This window comes from Dysidea avara, chromosome 8, assembly GCF_963678975.1.
Source record: "Dysidea avara chromosome 8, odDysAvar1.4, whole genome shotgun sequence".
Classification (NCBI taxonomy): Eukaryota; Metazoa; Porifera; class Demospongiae; order Dictyoceratida; family Dysideidae; genus Dysidea; species Dysidea avara.
In genome coordinates, this window is record NC_089279.1 from 4437081 (window position 1) to 4458969 (window position 21889).

Sequence of the window (21889 nt, forward strand, 5' to 3'; positions counted from 1 at the left end):
TTTATTGATATGTTGTAAAATCTCATATCGGTGCACCTCTAGATCATGCTGATGCATGAAACCCATAACATCATGTAAAGGTGAAGCAACACATTATACCAGTGGCAGATCCAGGGGAGAACAACAGGCACATGCTCCCTCCCTTCCTTCATCCCTTTCAAAATAAAAAGTTACATTTATACGAGATCGAGATACTCTAATAGAGCAGTCAATCACTCTAATAAAGCAGTCACAGTGTTCATGAGGCAGTGTAGCTTAACTATGCAGCTAAAATAAGGATCTGAATAAGGATCTTATATACTTTCTAGGCTAGGGCAGCTATTATTGCTGTGACTTTTTTTTACTCTTCAACTTTTCAGCAAAGTGCACCCCCCTTTCCAAAGTCTGGATCCACCCCTGTATACATACGTATTCTTTGTTACAGTAATAAAATAATACTGACTAAAATTATCAATAACTTTAATGCTAGTAACATTTGCTTAAACAATTCTCTCACAATAATTGTATACAAATTTGTGTAGGATAAAAGTGCTATAAAATAGGTTACTAATTTTTACAAACAATAAAAGTCAAAATGTAAAGCAATCACAAGTATTCAAAGCCTATAGTACAAAATTGTTGTATCTACATAATCTACTCAGTATAGATATAAAATCAAAGTGTAGTAACATATGCATTTCATGCCACAAAAATTGGCAAACAAAAGTTAAGTTAATTCACCATGTAAGTTAGCCTTATTTCTTCAGCAATGTTAGTCTCCCCAGCATTAACAAATGCTGAGTGAACTCTCTTCCATGTAATATCTGTGTCCTTACACTTGTTAAAAAACATCTTAGACAAAGCAATTTGACATTTTTCTGCACTTCCTTGTCCATCTTCTTCAATCTCTTTCATATCTATATGCACAGTTTGTTCAGGCAACAGGAAAGTTGCCACCATGAACCATTGTGGTACCTTCTTGACCCACTTCAGTAATTCAGGATATGAAAGCTGCTCTAAAGAATACAAGCATTGCTTATATATACAAAGACATTGGCATACTGTCACTATGCTATGATTGCATAAATGATACTAGCTACAGCTAGGGTACAGAAATTCACAACAGTTTATGCTCTTTGTATTTACTATGCTTGAACAGCATTCTTGATAATGCCAATCATTGGCAATATTTTTACTATAATATGCAGTAACAATTTATAGCACATGCAAGACACTGAATACACAGAAATTAAAGTACAACTAACTTTTGTTAGACTTGGCTGATACAACAGGATCACTTTTCATAACTGCAAACGAATCATCTAAACAGAACATAGTATGATACAAACTTACACACTGTATGCATTCAAAAGATCATTATTGTTGGAGAATGATTAACACACATAATATTGAACCATTCCACTGTATAATTTTAAACATAATTTATTTCCAAACATTTCAGCTTCATGTCTACTATAATAGATAGTGTAAGCCAAATAAATTCATGCATTTACAAATGCTAAATATTAAAATTAATGCAAGAGCTTATTATCGACAAGAGTTCATAATGTTCAAGAGTTCATAGTTCATGGGGGAGAGTGATTGTCCTGTGCTATCACACTGTGCATAGTCCACCATTAACACTTCTATACTGTTGACAGAGAACTGCATGTTGATAAGGTCAAGTCTTTACCAGTTGGGATGTTACTTTACACAGTGCATGCATTTGGTGTGTGCATTGTATGTAGTAAGATGCTCTCTCCTATACAAATACTATTCAGTCTTGGTTGTAGAGTGGGTTATCGATGAACAAAATAATAAGTACACAAAGTCAAACAACAAGCTCCTTGTCGTTCAAAGGAAACACAGGTAGTTAGTATAGGTCATACTTCAATAATTAAAGTTTGAGTGGCTCAGGCCAACCATTTTCAGTTCAAAATCTGAATAGTATACCAACATGACCTTTGGTCAGTGGAAGCCTGTACACGCAAAAGGCAAGGAAGATCCACAAGCAAGGAATATAAGGAAAGCTGTTTATTTATTTTCCATTTTAAGTTGTGCACAGACAGTAGACATAATTTGTTAATGACAACTGAATATTTAGTTTAGTTAAAATAGCAAGAAATAAAAACACATGCAGTGAATACATAAACAAATATTTACCTTCATCACTGACAAGAGTGCGATAATACTTAAGCAGCAAAGGTTTATTCTTGATAGGACAGTGTTGCTGTTTCCCTTGTAGTAGCAATGACAACCTGAGATGTAGTTGATTGCAGAAACAACATGGTATATATGCAATTGGCTTCTTTGCAGCTGACATAAAATCTTCCACCACAAGATCAAGCTTGGACATAAAATATTGTAGCAAATCTTTTCGAAGCTCAGCAGAGTGTTCTGTGTTAGGAAGCAAAATGATGCTTAATTGTATGCTGAATTTCTCTTCTGCAAGGCTAACAGTGTAGTACTGGCCATTGCCAAGGACCATCTTAACTTTGTCCTTCCTCAACCTGAAATACAAGTACATACACAGTAGTTGTAAAATATGCATGAAGTAGTTAGAATTTTTAGCTGATATATCACAGAAATACTCACGTATACTGATACTTACTGATACTAACTCCATATTTACTCAGTCTTACTCCATCTTGGAACAATTTTTGTAGGTAAAAGTAGATCACTAGTCATAGCAGTAGTCTATTACTGTGCAAATTTTGACAGAATTGGAATAATGGTCCCAAGACGGAAAGACGGAGCAATACAGAGTAAATACAGAGTTGGTATCAGTCAGTATCACTATATGGGTTTTAAAATGTTTAAATTACAAAAGAGAGCACGAAACTACATATGCGTGAAAATCATCACTGTGCTTTCTTTCTGTTAATAACACACAGGTGTGGAGTGCTGGCTACAACACACTACATACCACGTATCTTATCATAGGTCAAGCATTCTGGTATACTGCACAATTAAGGTGCTTGTAATACATGTATGGGACCTGTCATTGCATCTGATGCTACCTACCAAAGTGAAGACAATCAGTAAGGTGAAATTTTATTAATCCACCTCAAGTATTCAGCAGAATTTTCAACATCATGTCATGAATGAAAGTATATTAGTAGCTACAGCATGCATTCCCCTTGAAGTTGTATTTATGTAAGCTAACTATTAATGACCAGAGACTGGCAAATAGTTGAATGGCAAACACATCACACTGTATATTAGGGATCACAAAGGCCTGGACTTTTCTGGCCAAAACAAGTTGATGTTCTAAAAACCAGGCACCTAGTAAATACTATCCCTTGAATTAATTAATCAACTCATTATTATCTAAATTAAACTCACAAAATGCTATAGTTTTTTTTCTCACCTTATTTTGTAATAGTACATGCAGTACATAAAATTAAACATATTTCATAACTCACCAAATATTCCATAATTCATCATTTACATTGCTAAGCATTGTTAAGGAAGCATAACTTGAGCAAACCACTTCAAACCAAAAATTACACAATGAAGTATCTCCTTAACTGTTTTTATAGTTTGTCTATCGTGTTTTCATATGCAAATTCTCTGCACAAAGCCTCATACAGTCGTAAACAGCCTTTATACATTGAAGGTTTATTTACTGTAGCTCAAAGCCTGTTTGCTCACGTGGGTGTTGGACAGACATACCTACACAGACAGGCGGTTTTGGCCAAATCAATTTCAGTAAACCAGGCACGTGCCCACACACCAGCTGTGGGCACATCTGGTTTAAAACAACACCCCAAAACCAGCCTCACGACACCTTGGCAGTATTGGTGCGGGATAAGCAAGCCCAAGAAGTGTCTACAAAGCAACTAAATTGCTTCCAATAAAATGCTATGGAATTTAAAATAATTATTTAGCAGAATTTTCAACTGACTGACTAACTGCCTGCCTGCCTGATTCTGTCACACAAATATAATGCAACAACCACTAAGGTTATGGGCCCAATTTTTCACTGATAGATGCCACTTTAGCCCGACTGGTACCTTTTAGCATATGGCAGTATGTCCAATGCATACTTCATGGAGTTGCCTGTGTCCTCTTTTGTGTCCCATTTATCTTTGCTGACTACAAAATATGTAAATTTGTGATAGCACAACATGATGGCTTCCCTACATAACAAAAACTGAGTTTTTTGTTGTGACTGAATTTATTGCAGAGTTCCTTCATGTAATGTTCCTCATTAGAATGCTGTGTAACAGGCTGAACATAGCTTAAAACAAAGCATATTGGCATATCACTGCTCAGTAATAATTGGGTGCATGTTCAGATGCAAAATTAATTAATGGCAAGTCTGGCATCATTCCTCCTTTTGATGCTGTATGCATGGGTCTTCTAGTCATAATTGTGTTATTAAAAATGTAAACAAACAAGTACAGCAAAAAATAGGATTTTCTGTCTAGGAATCATAGCCATAAAAAATAGTGAGGTCACCTACGCCTGCAGATGTACTAGCAGACATTTAATCCCTGATTCAGTCTATACCCAAGGCTGAATTAGTGATTAAATGTCCACTAGTCTAGTATATGGTGTATCTCCAGGTGTAGGCAACCTCCCTTGTTTCTACTTTTATGGCTATGCAATTACTCTTTGGTTTAAGCTATTGCACAGTGTTGCTCACAAACAACAGCAAAAGAACAAGCTATGCAATCAATATGCACACTTTAAATGTAGGAAGCATCGCACAAAAATTATGGACAATATTTCAGCAATAAAAGCCATTGATGCATTACCCATGAATCAACACCTAAATAGTACACAAATGAGGATAAAGGTAAGTCCATGATTCATGCATTGTAATTGCTACAGTTGGCAAAAAAGCACATTTCGGTCCTAAAATAGTGAAGACATCAAGCCATTAATGTATCAGTCTGTATGTCAGTTAGAAAAGCAATACAAAATTCTCTTAAGGAGTAATTGGTATTCAATGAAATGTGACTTATGATGCTTGATCGCTTAAGAAAAACGTCTTTCATATTGTATAACGTGCAATACACTATGCTAAAGTGACCAATTAGATAATTCGTGGAACAAAATTTTAAGACTATACACATGTTAAAATTTTAACAAAACTGTATATTTGGTGACACACGGTGAAGTCAGTATATCAAGACACACGGTAGTGTGTCATGCGGCCCAAGAAGCAGGCGCGCCACACCGTGAGTATATTGACAGGAAGAAAGAAAACACGATTTTCGCACCTTTGTAGCTCCGTGATCCTTCATCCGGTTGGAACCAGTTTTGCTGCAGAGGTGCCCGCCAGGTAGGCCACCCCACATACCAAACTTGAAGAAACTCGCCTTAACCATTTCCGAGATATGAGTGCCCAAACGTTCATTTTTATTTCTTCATTTTTTTTCTTATTCTTATTCTTCGTCTTTTCGCACACATTGAAAAATTGCTATAAACACAAACGCGTATTCCGATCGCCTTGACATTTGGCACACATTAAGGGAATCCAACAAAGAATCCAAGTATCAAATTTGGTGCAAATTCGGTGAATGGTTCAGGAGTTATGATCGATTATTCGCGTAAAACAAGATCGATTTATTGTCACACCTACAGGGTAAACCGCTTCGTGGAATGAGTTGAAAATTGGTTTGTGGATAGACCAACCATTGTAGGAGTGCCTTTTGGTGGTTTGAAAGCAATCGAAATTAAGATCATGGAGATATGACATGAAACCGAAGGTGTGTAACAATTGCGCAATCGAGATTCGTGAATAAAAACATAGATACTATACTAATAACACGGGATTGGAAGCTTCGTTCGTGGACTCAATACAGCGTGTACATTCCAAATAAGCACTCCTCATAGTTTCACGGACTTGCATTTCAGTTGGTGAAGGCTACAAAAGTCTGGTTATTTCGATACCAACTTAGCTAAGGGCAGTGAAGAACCAAGGTAAGTGTATAGGGTGATATATGAGCTAGTATTTCTGTGCAGTTAAGTTCAAATTGTCTTGTAGCACAACGTAAATTGGGAACACTACGAAAATCGTAATTTGTACTCTTTGCCAAGCCTTTGAAGACATACAGTGAAAACTAATGGAATTGTTTTAAAGTACAGACAATTCCAAATGGCTTGTGCCGCACATTGGTACAGTTCAACGCTTTTTCCAGAAGATTTTTAGTGTTAACCAAACGAGAAGTCACATAGTTTGTGTACCTGTTTCGGGTATTTCTAAGCGTCCTCCAGACAATTGCTGGAATTATGGCAAAGCTAAGTGATTCGAGTGTGGCTTAGTGTAACAATTACAGTTCTTTGTTTTATACAGGCGAACTTACAGCTCATGAAACAAGAGCCAAATCCCGTCCTGTGATAATAGAGCATAGCAACGAAGATAGCAACATAACTAATGACATGACGCAACCGTCAAATTAATTACTTCCGGTACAACGAGGAGTGCCGGCGCGCGAAACGGAGCTTCCAATCCCGTGTTATTAGTATAGTATCTATGATAAAAATACCAATAATTTTCAAGCCTACCAGGCAAACCACTTAGAGCAGTGAGCTGAAAATTGGTATGTAGCTGGAATAGTCATCGTAGAAAGTCCTTGCAGTAGTACAGAACAATTGGATTACAAACCACTGAGTTATGAATCCAAAGCCAACTCCGTGTAGCAAATGCGAGATCGAGATACTCTAATAGAACAGTCACCCTAATAGAGCATTCACCTAGTTCATGATTTACTCCATTATAAATTTCTATTACATTGCAAGTTATGCTGTAGGGAGTTCAGCAGCAACCAGTTAATATTTTGCTACAAGCAGTCACCTTGCAGGGAGTTCAGCTACAAAGAAACCATCATGTAGAGAGTTCAGCTGCAAACAAATCACCCTGTAGAGAGTTCAGCTAGAAGAAGTCACCTTGTAGAGAGATCAGCTACAAAGAAACCACCATGTAGAGAGTTCAGCTGCAAACAAATCACTCTGTAGAGAGTTCAGCTAGAAGAAGTCACCTTGTAGAGAGTTCAGCTACAAAGAAACCGCCATGTAGAGAGTTCAGCCTCAAACAAATCACCCTGTAGAGAATTCAGCTACAAGCAAATCGCTCTGTAGAGGGATCAGCTAGAAGGATCACCTTGTAGAGAGGAAACAAATCACCCTGCAGATAGTTCAGTTACAAACAAGTTACCCTGTAGAGAGATCAGCTAGACAGTTCAGCTACAAACACACCATCATGCAGAGAGTTCAGCTGCAAACAAATTATCCTGTAGAGAGTTCAGCTAGAAGAATTTACCTTGTAGAGAGTTCAGCTACAAAGAAACCATCATGTAGAGAGTTCAGCTACAAGAAGATCACCCTGTAGAGAGTTCAGCTAGAAGAATTCAACTTGTAGAGAGTTCAACTACAAAGAAACCGTCATGTAGAGAGTTCAGCTGCAAACAAATCACTGTCTGGAGAGTTCAGCTAGAAGAAATCACCTTGTAGAGAGTTCAGCTACAAAGAAACCACCATGTAGAGAGTTCAGCCTCAAACAAATCACCCTGTAGAGAGATCAGCTAGAAGAAGTTACCTTGTAGATAGTTCAGCTATAAACAAATCACCCTGTAGGGAGATCAGCTAGAAGAAGTTACCTTGTAGATAGTTCAGCTACAAACAATTCACCCTGTACAGAGATCAGCTAGAAAAAGTTACCTTGAAGAGTGTTCAGTTACAAAGAAACTGCCATGTAGAAAGTTGTGTAATAAATACATGCATTATATATATAATTTGTACATTTACTGATAAAATCAGAAATATTTAAAGCATTTAACGTCTGCTTCATCTTTTCTTCTTCCTGTGGTAAAGAAAAAAAGATAGGTTATACAAATACAAAAAGAAGTGAAATCTAATCCAAAACAGCCAAGCTGTAAAAAAGAGTGCGGCCCTCAAAAAGGCTATGGTGAAAAAAGATGTGAAATCCAAGGTGGCGGCCAAGAAATGGCCGTGATGGTAGGGTAATGGTAAAAATTTTAATAACGACAATTCAGGTGAATTTGGTGCCAAGACCAAACAGCACAAAATTTACCTGAATTGTTGTTATTAAAATTTTTACCATTAACCTACCATCACAGCCATTTCTTGGCCGCCACCTTGGATTTCACATATTTTTTCACCATTGCCTTTTTGAGGGCCGCACTCTTTTTTACAGCTTGGCTGTTTTGGATTAGATATAATATAACATGTTGCAAAAGTGCAAAAAATTGTGCCTCAATTTTTTAACAATGTATATGGTAATAGATTAAAATACAAACTAAAACCTTACCACATCAAATCTTCCTTCTTGTCTTCATTTCTGTTAATGCACATGGACACCATATGGTTGTAGATTACTGGTGCAACAAACTCATCAGGGAAATAGAAATAAACTATCCGGGCATCTAAATCTTCTTCATTTGGTATTGGCTTGTCAGTAGTACCTTCACCCTCTGGCAACATTGATGGAACTATATACAGTTCATCTTCCCGAGTAAAGTCATACTTTTCTTCAAGAAAATAGGTATTGCTACTGATTTGAGCTGCAAAGCCAAACTTTTTCATCAGGTCTACAGCTTCCACCTGAGCAATGCTAAAATCAACTGCCTTTTCAGATTTATTAAAGAGATCCAGCATGTAAGACAAAAAGCTTCCAAGCAGAATGCCTTTTTTGATTAACATCTCAAAATCCTTGTCACGGTTTCCACCTTTGACCTGGTAAGGATGAGCAAACAGCAAATAAGAAAAAAGTTTTGTAAGCCAATGCGGTGAGATGACAATAAGTCTCTTCAAACTTTTAATAGTGGAAAAATACAAAATAATTCCACGATGATGGAAATTTTCCAGTATTCCAAGGAATTCTTCACTTTCAATTTCTGCAGGAAAGCCACACTCCTTACTGATTGCATGAAACTCATCTGTGGTAATTACTCCTTTGTCAATGGACAACAGCCTTCTTTCAATTTTTAGAAAAACCACAGGATGCTCCTTTGAAAGAATTGGGGTTGCCAAATCAACCACAGCACACTGTATTTGACTGATTGTGCTGGCATCTCTCTTTTTGTTGCTGATGAAGATGCAGTATTTTCGTAGAGCATTCAAGAGACCATTATGATGACCTGCAAGGTGTTCTGCATATGGTTTGCCTTTCAGTTCCTCAAAAAGCTGCTGAACTATTTGCTCTTTTACTACTTCTGCCAAATCTCCAAGCAGATCAATATGTGTGGCAACAAGCAAAATAGCTGGAAGCAATGTGGCCATATCATTTTCATCACCTGGTTCATGACAGATGGAGTGGATTGTTTTCATCCAAAAATGGACACTCTCAGAGTTGGTCATTGGATTGTTTCGAAGTGTGCTTGATCGAACCTTCACATTGGTTGACAGCTGTCGTGAAGCATTGAACACTACCATGATTACATTCTCCTTTCTGATAAACACAGAGTGGGTACTGTGATAAACCACTTGGCCAGCAAAGTCAAGGAGGGTTACTATTATTCCTTCATTACCATCAAAAGTTGGTGTATGTTTAGCTTTGGTTATTTCAGAATCATCAATTAGAGCAGCACTATTTACTTCACTCTGAGTAGGAATGTTACTTGTTTCACTGTCTTTGGTAGGTGTAGCCAATTTGAAAACTTTCATTACAAACTTAGGCATTAATGTGGGCTTGGAAACAGGTGAAGGAAGAGATATTTCGACATGTTTCACTATTTCTTTACAAGTGGCTGATGATTTCAAGTCACTTAAATATTTATTCTGGAGACATTGTGACATTTCTTGATCTGAAATTTCTTTCCAGCTAATTGTGTTGCAAATGTGTAGGTCTGCTCCTTCTGTAGCTCTCTCCTCTTGGAAAGGTTTGCCAACAAGTGTTGCGGCCAAGCACGTTTTTCCAACGAATTCTGGACCAAACAGTAGAAGTCTAATTCCCAAAGCCTTGGCTTTTCCTTTTTGTAAAGCAAGAGCATATGCCATTTTTTCAAGATCTAAATAGGAAGTAACACACTATGTACTTGCATGCATGTATGTACATATATGTGGCTGATACAAAAAGGATTCAAGTACATTATATATACAAATCTGTAAATTTCCACATAATGTAGTTGCATCATTAGAAAATGTTCTTTATTGCATGCTTTTCATTTAATTCCCAATGAAATGCTTTCAGGTTCACAATGTGAGGGCTTTTAGTTATATGAAACATGACAGATCTGCAAAAACTGTACATAATTAGCACAAGCCTAAGTTTACAGTATAAAACTTTTATTACAAATAGCTAGTAGAGCAATATAGCAGAAAAATTGTGCAAATCAACAATTTACCTTCCTCAAGAGAGGAGGGTTTGTACCTCTATCAGGGGCGGATCCAGACTTTTGAAAAGGGGGGTTCCACTCTGGAATTGCAACTTCAGCCTAGCTGTAGGTTGAAGACCAAAAAAAAAAAGTCATCACCTAGAGCTGCTAACAATAGCTACCCCTCACCATAGATTATTTAAGTAGGGAATATATAATTTATGCCCGCACCAACTTACTTATAACTGACTAGCTTGCTACACTGCTCCTCTTAAGAATACTGTGACTGCTCTATTAGAGTATCTTGATCTTGACTGCTCTATTAGAGTATCTCTAATAAGTTTCAAAAGGGGGAGTTCCATGAAACCCTTTGAACCCCTCTCTGGATATGCCCCTACCTACGCCCCACCCCTGGATTTCTTATCAATATGTTGCCTTCAATTCCTAAACAATTAGCTAAAAATAATGCAATCTAATAATATATGTGCAGGGCAGTTAAATTCATGTGATTTCGTAGCCTATGTATTGATTGGAATGAAATAAGTGCTATGAACTAGTAGCAAGTATCAACTTGATTCTTGGATAAAGATTTTTACTGTGACACTCATTTTGAACAAATTGAGTGTTGCATGGGTGATGTGTCAATGGATTTGTGAAAAGGGGTCTTCCACACACATCCAATTATACCAAATTTGATTATTCATAACTTCAGCTCAGAATGTGCTGTTGACTTGAGATTATTTTAGTGGTAGGCACCAACATAGCTCTATAGCTGATGAAAATTTTAAGTTTATATGTTTCTATAACACTAAACTACATATGGCCTTCCAATTCACCCCTAAGCTACGTACACCCCTTTTTGCAATCTGGTCGCATAACATAAACAAAGGTCACTATTTTGGACATAAAATAAGCTGTAAAGAACATCAAAGGTCAAACTTGAGATGGCTCCACCTCTCACATTTCGGTGTACTAACCATGTGGAAATTTTCACATTTCTATCACAAAGTGCACAATTCACTCCATATTTTGCGAGTATGCTACTCTACCAAACAGGTAAAATGCAATGTGCATAATTTAAAAACCAGAATTTTTGAATGTTTATTCATTCTTAGTGAAAACAGGCTCTAATGGCAAAAAATGTGCATCATTTTATTTGCCTAGGTAAGAGGAGTTTGAAATCTTTATTTCACTGTGGTATACTGAAGGACAAGAGCATTTTTGATGGCAAAGTGGAACGATTGTATTCTGTCAATATCTGTTTACTGATTTTGATTTTGTCTGTGGTGAAAAAAGGATACAAGGACAAGTTTATCCACCAATGGATTTACCTGTTCATGGTAAATTCAATTAATCGTGCCAGTACAATGATACAAGTTTTAAATCTGCACAGCACCGTATCATTGCATTCATACATTACATTTGTTTTAAAAAATTCCTGTAATTTATTTTCCCAATGATTGCTGTACAAACTGACTCTTCTGTTCTTACTACCTTATAGTACTAAGTTATCAGCTTATGAAGTTGAAACTTCACCAGATTGGCATGTAGATAATAAGGAATTCATAATAAAGAATTTGAGAATATGCTATTTAAATATGTTTGTTTTTGTGGATCCAGTCACAGATAATATATGAATTTGATGTTTGAGTTAATATTAGTGTTTAGATACTGGAGAGTTAGATTATGAACATGCCATCAAACAATGTGGTAATACTGTTACTGTATATTATGGTTCCTCCCAAAGAGTGACAGGCACCGCTAAAATGCCGTGTCTAAAAACTATCATAGAAACATCTTATGTCATGAAATTTACACCCTCAATGATCTAGATTTGCACAAAACAAGGCATTGTACCATGCCCCCTAGTTTGATCTACTGTATAGCTGAGTGATGAGATACAGACACTCTATTACAGCAGTCACATGTATTTCATAGCTAAAAGTTAACAATATAGTACAGTAAAATTATTGATTTAAAATGAAGTAGGGTTTCAGAAATAAAAAGCAGTGAAAAAAGTGGTGATGGTAGCTATGAGAGAAACTCCCTACTTGGTATTGTAGCGATGTAGGAAATTCCAATTTGGCCCAACACTGCTACACTATACACAGTGCTTTAATTTGCACAGTGTGACTGGATTAACAGAAGTGCTTCTCATACTGTTCTTTGTTTGTGCATGACTCTGTATAACGGGTGTAACAAAGCTGAAAATGAAGCAGATTGGCCACATCACTTTTTGATAATTGATAGATGAGGCATGTGTTCAGTTGCATAATTAAAATTTATAGCTAAATTAAATGTGTCTGGTGAAATTCTTTCCTATGATGCAGTATGTAGTGGTTCACCATGCAGTAATGAATCATGTTACTACAAAAAAAATTTGAAAAACAAGTGTGAGAAACATAATACCAAGAGTATAATATAGTGGGGAGGGAGGGTGACAAACTGCGCTATAGACTGTGAATAATGAGCCCGTAAAGTAACCCGCATACCTTCGTTTCTTCTCATAAACCTGACCGTTGTTGATTGCTCAGATTTAACACCTTAAATAATTTGACAGGTGTCCACATAGAATCTCAATGGCTAAAATTCCATCTAGATGTGTCATATTCACTAGTAGAACTGTTGAGGCAGGGAATGGTGGCCACGATGAAATCTCAACCAAGATGATGAAATCTCGAACAATGATATTTCGACCATGATGAAATCTACTAGTCTACTAGTGCTGAAATGATTATTCAGTTATTTGAATATTCGGTCGGCATGACACTATTCGATTCGTTAACACACTATTCGAATAACCGTTAGCACTTTGTACACTGTATTCAGAAGGAAAAGCCAGCCTTGAAACTTAAGATTGCGAATGAAGTGATGTACCTGTGCTGAAAAATTCTATTTTAGAAAAGCTCTTAGGCTTTGCCTTGCTCCCTAACAAAAAGTTTCAGTACTTATTTAACAGAAGTATAAGCTTAAAGAATAATCGAATATTCGGTCGTTTTGTTTACAACTATTCAAATAGTAAAAATTGCTATTCGTTTCAGCACTACTTTCTACACATGTTAGTTGCTTGTGTCTTTCTCTTTCTACAGAGAGTTCCTCTGGGCGATGTGCCATACTTTTCTTGAGTACATTGTTCTTTCACTCAGTAGTCACGTATAGCAAAGTGTGCCCATTGTGCTTATAATTAGTCACCAATAAACACAAATCACCGAGTCATTTGAATTATGCAATAGGACTTTACGGGCTCAATTTTCACAGTGTATAGTGCAGTGCAACACTCTCCCTCCCCATTATATACACTTGATAATAGTAGGGATTATATAAATGAAGGTCAGCCATACCTGCAGCTGTACTAGTAGACACTTCATGCAGTCGTTTATTTCTATGATCCCTACACAAATTTTCTAATATTTCTTTACACTGCATATATACTAGTGTATTATTATTAATTTAATTATGAAGTAGGCATCCAAGCAATAAAAAGTAGTGAAACAAGATATATGAATGATGGTACTATACCTTAGCTCTGTTGGAAAATTCCTATACATTGGCATGTCATAGAAATTCAATGCCAAAGTATGGATTTTCCCACAGAGCTATGCTGTAGTACTATCATTCATAATTATCTCTTGTTCACTACTTCTTATCACTTGGATCCACAGTTCATATTTAAATTAACAATTTGTTAATACATTAGTTATTTTGCAATAGCTAAACTGTGATATACACTACACATGTGACTGTTCTATTAGAATATCGAACATTGCTGTTGTATTAGAGAATTTAGGGTAGCTGCTTTACTAGAGTGGGCCTCACCCAACTGGATTGTATGCAATGTTCAAAGGGCTTAATCTTTTCACCATTAAGAAGTGTGTTTTTATGATCAATTGCTATAAGTACAGCTAGATCATTCAAGGGGCATGTCCCTCCTTCAGTCCAGCTGGATCGTAAAGGGGCATGCCACTCACTCAATTATTATTGGTCCAGCTAGTTTCTCAATGATGCAGATATGTACAGTCTACTATAGTACCTCTTAAAGCAGCGGCGTAGTCCTATAAATAAATTTGTATAAATAAAGTGATAATACAGAAAATTACAGTTTTGTAGTATACAGGCCTGCGAATTGATGTCAATTTAATCGATTATCAACCGATTGTTATGATGGCCGATTGATTATCGTTGTCACTGACACAATCGGCGATTAATTCACAGATCACATGATTACACATGTGAGTTACTCAGTTCCATTTTCTGGCTTTGTTCTCAAAGTTTCTATGGTTTCTCGACAGTTTTTAATAATGGCGAGCGATGGCCAGCAATTCCTTGTGCTGGACACAGTTTAAACCTAGCTGTACAGGATGGCTTGGATGTTCAAGAGGTGCACACAGCTTTAGCTCAGGCAAAGAAAATAGTTACGCATTTCCACAAGTGATTCTGAGGCTTTAAAGAGCAAGTAGAAACAGATAGGCCTTCCTCAACATGAGTTAATACAGGTTAAATAAATTACGTATTGTTAATTTGTATTATTGTTTGCAACAAATTATTGCAAATATGTATAGATTTAAAATTGTTGTTTTAATTAGGATATGTGCATGAGATGGAATTCTACGTATGCAATGATTGGTAGAGTTATTGAACAACAGGAAACTCTTGTGGCTATTTTTCATGCAAGAAGAGAGCTACACTATTTGGAACCCTCTCCAACTGAGTGGCATATACTAGAGGATTTGTATCGTTTTCTTGAACCATTTAAAGATTCCACAGAAACACTTAGTGGTCAGCAATATCCATACTTTGGACCAATTTTAGCCAATTTAAGAGAAAAGACTGAATAAAAGGATGGTGATTCTAGAGCAATATAAAATCAGTAAAGGCAACTGTTGATGAAGATTTAAATCAAAGATACTTGGAGCCATCTTTAGTTCTTCTTATGAATACTGCTTCATTCTTAGACCCACGATTTAAACCCCTCACACATTTAAGATGGATGGTGTTATTAAACATGTAGAAAATAAAGTTTGTGAACTCATGAAGATAAATGTCACTGTAACCGCTGCTAATGCTAATTCTGCAGGTGACTGTGAAGTTGTTGAAATATCAGATGTAGAAGATTCTTCACTTGCTGTGGAGGCCCAATCTAAGAAAAAGAAAAAGTACATCCATTGAAAAAAGTGCTAGGTAAAAAAATTGGTAGCAATGGCTCTGACAGGAGTACAACTATGTCAATAGATGAACAGGCTTGTGCTGAAGTTGCTAATTATAGGATTGAGCCACAAATTGATCTAAATAGCAAACCTCTACACTGGTGGAGAGACCATAAATCAATCTTTGTAAATTGACTAGGAAAACTCTCTGCATTGTGGCAACATCAGTACCATCAGAAAGCCTATTTAGCATTAGTGGAAATGTCATTTCTGAAAAAAGTGCTTGCTTAACACCAGAATATGTGGAGCAGTTAATTTTCCTACAAGAAAACCTTTATCCACTACACCAAGATTACAAGAGAACATTACGAAAGTGTAAATGCATCAAGTGCATTTCTTGATTAAATTGTTACAACTGTACAGCAAATGTTACTGTTTTTAGTCTGTGTGGTGTAAACAAGGCTTTTTACAGTGCGTTTGTAATTCAATGGTTTTGCATCAAAAATAAATTATCTGCCAAATAATCGGTTAATCAATCGGTTGTGGTTTCATTGTCCAGGTCACAGGCCACCTAGTAGTATACGAAGTAGATGACAAACATGATTGAAGATAAAAGGAAAGGCTAGGCACATAGTGCAAGCACTCATCAGAACCCTAAAAAAGGCACATTCCACTGGTGAGTTTGTTATTGTGGTGAGAAATGGTGGTCATACAATGTGTTGTTTAGCCTCTAGCCTTGCAACTGTGGTCAGGCTGAGGTGTCAGCTGAAAGGCTGGCAGGTAGACAAAATTTTGAGTTAGATGATTTTTGTAAAAACAATTTCTATATTTGGCCACCTGTAGGTGTTTACTTATGTTACATGGACTACTTTTATTCTGTAAATGTCATTTTTGTTGTGTAAGATGTCTTTTGTAAAGGCAGAATTTTGGGCGGTGCCCACCACTTTAGGGGCAATCCATACTTAACTATTGTACTGTTTGATAACCAGAGTGGCCATTAGTAAGGATAAATATGTTTCATTTCCAGAAATTCTTTTACGTATTTTCAGCTTAGTATGCTCAAAAATTGCTAAAGGTATTGTATTTTTGCTTAGACAGACTATTTGCCAAACATAGCTGGTCTACGTGTTTGTGATCCTATGTTATAAGAATATACGACTGCTCTGTTAGAGTAGCTTGATCTCTCTACACAAAAGCATTTTACTAGAGTTTTGTCCCAGTATACCAGCATTTTGACCCTTTATTTTGTCTTCCTACTATGCCAAAAATAGTGTGAAATTGACACATTCCTGGTAGATGTTTCTTTGTGGGGAGTAGTGAAATACATAAATTAAAATACCAAGTGTTGTAACTTTACACTAGTGCAATATAGCACTAGTATCACAGAAGTATCTGTCCTATCCCTGCAATCATCAATGGTTAACAAAAGTAATATTATTATAATGCAGCACCATAGTACTGTATAGTAGAGATAAATGAAAGCTTGGCAGTATTGGTATTGGTTAGGTAAAAACAAGCCCATAAATGTCTTCAGAGCAGGGCTGGTGGAAACACTATGGCCATTACGGCAGTGGCTGTAGCAGGTTTTGTTGATCAAAAATTACAGATCGACATACTCTAACAGAACAGTCAGGCAATAAAATACCCTAATAGAACAGTCATCATTAAATTTCAGTCTGACAACACTTTCAGATGCAATCCCAGTGATGCTATTTCAATTTTTTTCTTGGATGGGGGCATTTCCCCAGATCCCCTAGAAAAGCATGCTTAGCAAGCAAGTGCTTGCACACATCATTTATTATCAATGGCATAGTCAGGCCTTCAGGGATGGCCCACCCACATATTTCATCCCAGGTAACTAACTAGTACAAAATGCAAGCCCATCCCTAGTGGACTCTACATACATGTGATTTAACAACTGTTTTAAATGTGTCTAGCTAGCTAATAATATACTATGCCAGTGGCGTAGCCAGGAAAAAATATTTACCAAGGCAAAGTTTATACACTGTCGACCAAATTAAGAGGGTCTGTTTCTGACTCAACTGATTCACAAATACTTTCAAGTAACTATGGGCGGTACAGCATTTGCAGGTTGACTATCTGGTTGGATGGAGGAAACTGTTTCAGAAGACTCTGAGCATTTTTCTACATGTCATAAGTAATGCTCCAGCATAGTTAATGCTATACAGTATACCATGCTTCAATTATTAGACTGGTTTAATTGCATGCAACATAACTTACTCCAGAGATATTTTGAGTGGTCAGGCCATCCATGGATTGCAACGGAGGTCATAGTCATGCACACTACTTTTTATTGATCTGATGTGATGTTTAAGTCAGAGATAATTATCTCTTTCATGTGATGCTCAACTGCATGTGCTAAGCATGTCAAGCTAGGGAGTCTCTCAAGAAAAATTTTGAAAATACATACTTTGAAATGGCATGTTGAGGCTATTTTTTAACTGTAATTGCTAATGCATGATATGCATGATCAATTAGCTCAATGCATTGTCATCAGTGCAGTTGACTCATTGGAACTTTTGAAAAGTAATGTAAAGACAATTAACATAAATATAAATGATCAAGCAGTGTAATGAGAACAGTGGCTATAATCTGTATTGAATGCTCTATTAGAGTATATTACGATGACTGCTCTATTAGAGTATCTCGATCTTTTACAAATTCAAGCCACACAAAATAGAATCTATGGCTGTAGTACTAAGCAGGGCTGGAGCCTATGGTGACATGGTGCTGGACCACTTTTCAGCTACTGGGGTACAGTAATGCTGTCTTTTCTGCTCTTTGCCTGCTTGCTTCTTTCCTTTTTTCAGCCTTCTCTTTTGCAGCTACTTCTTTTTCTTGTTTTATTCTCTCTCTTTCAGCCTTTCTCTTAGCCTTTTCTTCCTGTTCTTTCTTTTTCTTCTCCTCTCGTTCAGCTAAAATCTGTGCACACTCATCACTAGTTAGCACCCTAGCACCAGGCGCACACTTGCCAGCAGCAAAGGTTTTCTTAGCTTTCAAAGGAACATATTGTATCAGGTATATACCTTAATTCTCTCTCATGCTCTGGGGGAGGCACAGCAACTGTATTGGGTGAGGTACCTGTGGTTGAGTTGGTCCTGCCATCCTCAGCAGTAGTTGAATCCTTGCCTGATACCACAGCAGTTGATGATGATGGTTCATCTGAATGCTCTGAAGCTGTGTTCCACAGTTGTTACTAGTGCCAGCTTCATGTGACAGTTCACTGTGATTTGTAGGTTCCACTGCACCGGTGCTTTCATCGTTGGTTATTTCAACCTGCACCAAATCTCCTTGGTTATTTACCACTTGTTGAATAAATTTTTCTAACTGGCAGTCTTCTTCAATTGAGTTCTGGTGCTCAACATGCACCCGTGGATGATTAATTTCAAGCCACTGAGAATAAACAGGATCAACCATGTCATAATTCTCTGCAAATCTTCGTGCAAAAAGAATCTCTTGCTCTGGAGTAAAATGTAACAGTATGGCGCACATGTTGACTGTCAGTTTGATTACTGCTGGCTGGATTTGTGACTTCTCCATAGTCAAGAGTTTCTGGGTTAAAGGGATAGATGCCACTTCTTCTGAACTCTGAACTGATAACTGTTGGCACCATTGTCTTCCCCCATGCTTCATTTAGAAGTGCAGAGAATGAGTACTTGGTAGCAACTTTGCCTGGGTTCTTTTGCATATAACGAGTACTAGGGACCCGCCTATTATGCTTAAAATTTTACTTATTATGCTATGCTACACTGCTCAAAATTTTTACCTAATATGTTCAAATTATGCTCAAGCTTTATGCCTCATTTCCCATGTTTTGCTAATAAATTTGTAGTTATGGGCACATAATAAGTGGCTGAAGCACATCTTTGCTCTTCAAAACTGCATGTGATAGAGAAGATCAATATACTCTGATAGAACAGTCAGCTGCCTGGTTGTTCTATTAGAGTTATTGACTGTTCTATTAGAGTATATCGATCTTTTTCTGTGATATGTAATTTCACCATCAAGGATTTGTAGTATGGCTGAAATATTCTTCCCATTATGCTAGCATTATGCTCAATGCTTTCAGGCACCTATTATGCTCATAATTATTCCAGCATAATTGGCGGGTCCCTAACGAGTACAAGCCTCTTGCCAATTCTGCTTTAATGGCTTAAAAACACAGGTGTCTAATGGCTGACTCTCATGCGTAGTATGGGGTGGCAAACAAAACAATATAACTCCATTGTCTCTTGCGTACTCTATCAATTCTGGCTGGTAATGGGAGCCATGCCCATCTAATATCAATAGAAGTGGTCAGCTGGCAACTGCATGCTCTAGTAGATGTTCCTTAAGCCACTTTTTAAGTAAATATGTATCCACCCACCCTGTGTCACTTAGTCCATACCTGGTACCAGGTACTTCCCCTACAGTCCAGTCATGGTTTAACATCTTAGCATAAAAAATCACAAATGGGGGAATAGCTTGACCTGCAGCACTCACACAGACAATACCTATGACTTGTGACTTGTTAACCGACGTTCTGCTACGTACCTTTTCTGCCCAACACTTGTAACAACTTTTGGAGGACGATGGTCAAGAGGCATCCCTGTCTCATCAACATTGTATATCTGATGTGCTTTGTCTAACAGGCCATTCTAAGTTAGTGTAGTTTTAAGAAGGTTGAAATATTCAGCCATTATGTCCTTGTCTATGCACTCCATTCGGACATTAGCTATTGGATCTCTTTTATGAAGTGCAAGTGTTGGGTGTCTTTCCATAAATTGATTGTACCAGCCATGTGATACTCTCTTGTCTGGTGGTATCAGGCCTTTAGCTTTGGCGGTTTTCTCTACTAGCTGTGAAACTTGCTTCCAGCTCCTACCATATCCAACTCTCGCTGTTTCCACTAAAAACTTTGAAGGTTCACTTTCCTCAGTTTTATTCAGGTATGGCTAAGGTCCGGGATTTCTACCATGTACTACCCTTCCTGAAATTTGATCTTGTAGTGTCATTCTAGGTACATCATACTCACGAGCTGCACTGTAAACTTTCATACCACCCTTCATGGCTTCAATAGCAGAGATCATTTGGTGTTCTGTCCATAGCTTTCACTTCTTAGGAGGATTTGTGACTATCACTGCTAGTGCGGAATGACTTCGAGGCCTGCCACATGGTCTTCTTTTTCGTTTGATTAAACTGTTGCCATTCCTGAGGTCGTTTCGTAACATCTAGTGGTAGCATCAGACAGTATATCACCTATAAAAACAAAAGAGCACCAGATATCAATAAAAAGGATGGAAAATAACCTAGTTTACCTCTCTACATCAAGGAATAATATCCGAATTCTGAGATATTTACCGTAAACGCGACCAGTTTTATTTTATGATGATAATAGGTGACTGATGATAATTGGTTGCTCACGCTACTTGTGGTGGTCAAAGTAAGAGGTGACAAGCCATTATACGTAAAGCTGAATCCTACCACAAGTGTGATATCAATGTTGAAGAATGAATAAAATACCCAAATCATGCATTTCTGAGTGAAAATATTAGGGATCGGTTATCCGGTTATGAGAAAAAAATAACCAATAGATGAATTTATAAAAATAACCTGTTGATTAATCGGTTAACCAGTTTAGTGTCACAGCTCTAGTACCCACCCAGGCCCACCCTTGGCTACGCCACTGTTTATTGGTAACCCTGACTCTAGTCTCTAGTTATTACTTGGTCTGACCTGCGTCCACTGGCCTGCAGAGCCTTTTAGCTAATTGCAGCAGCTATAGTGCATACATCATGGACTTACCTTTGTGTTCTATTTCTTTCTCCGCTACCATGTAGATGTAGATTCACAGTGAATGTATAATGGCTTCCATGAGAGTTACCTGTAATTTCTGTAGGGATTAGAGTGATCGCAGAGGTGCTTCTTGTGCTGCTATTCATTTTCAACACTGTATAACAGGTAAAGCATTGCTGAAAACCAAGTGGAATGACCACTTTATTTCTTAGTAGGGGTATGTGGTTACAGGCAATTAAAGTATTGACTGGATTGATTACAGAAGTGCTTCTTGTACTGTTTTTCATTTGTAGTGCTGTATAATGGCTGAAAATGAAGCAGAATGGCTACATTGTTTCCCAGTAATATATAGCTGGGGTGCACATTTGACATGGCTGGCCTCTGCCATTCTTTTGTTTGATGTGGTATGCATTGGTTCACCAGTAAGGAATTGTGTTAATACAAAAAAATTAAACAAACAAGTATAAAGTACAATTAGAAATTTCTATTTGAGTAGGGATCATAGAAATAAAAAGGAAGCCATCTACACCTGCAGTTATACTAGTGGACACTTTATTCCTACTTCTGTAATGGCTATAGTTTGTTTATGACTGAAGTATGAATAAATGTCCTGCAGTATAGTTGCAGGTGTAGATAACTTTCCTTGTTTCATTGCTTTACTATGATCAATACCCTAATAAAAAG

At 37.2% G+C, this 21889-nt stretch overlaps 1 protein-coding gene across 1 annotated transcript in view; it reads right to left on the bottom strand.

Moving 5' to 3' along the window:
- Positions 1-473: 473 nt before the first annotated feature.
- LOC136263913 (uncharacterized) overlaps positions 474-21889 on the bottom strand; it is a 69896-nt gene continuing 48480 nt past the window's right edge. Inside the window, exons 10-13 of the mRNA XM_066058536.1 lie at positions 8261-9959; positions 2143-2489; positions 1245-1301; positions 474-995 (exon numbers count right to left, since the gene is read on the bottom strand). Coding sequence (XP_065914608.1) covers positions 712-995; positions 1245-1301; positions 2143-2489; positions 8261-9959 — 2387 coding nt within the window. The 3' untranslated portion in view covers positions 474-711. The remainder of the gene's footprint in view (positions 996-1244; positions 1302-2142; positions 2490-8260; positions 9960-21889) is intronic.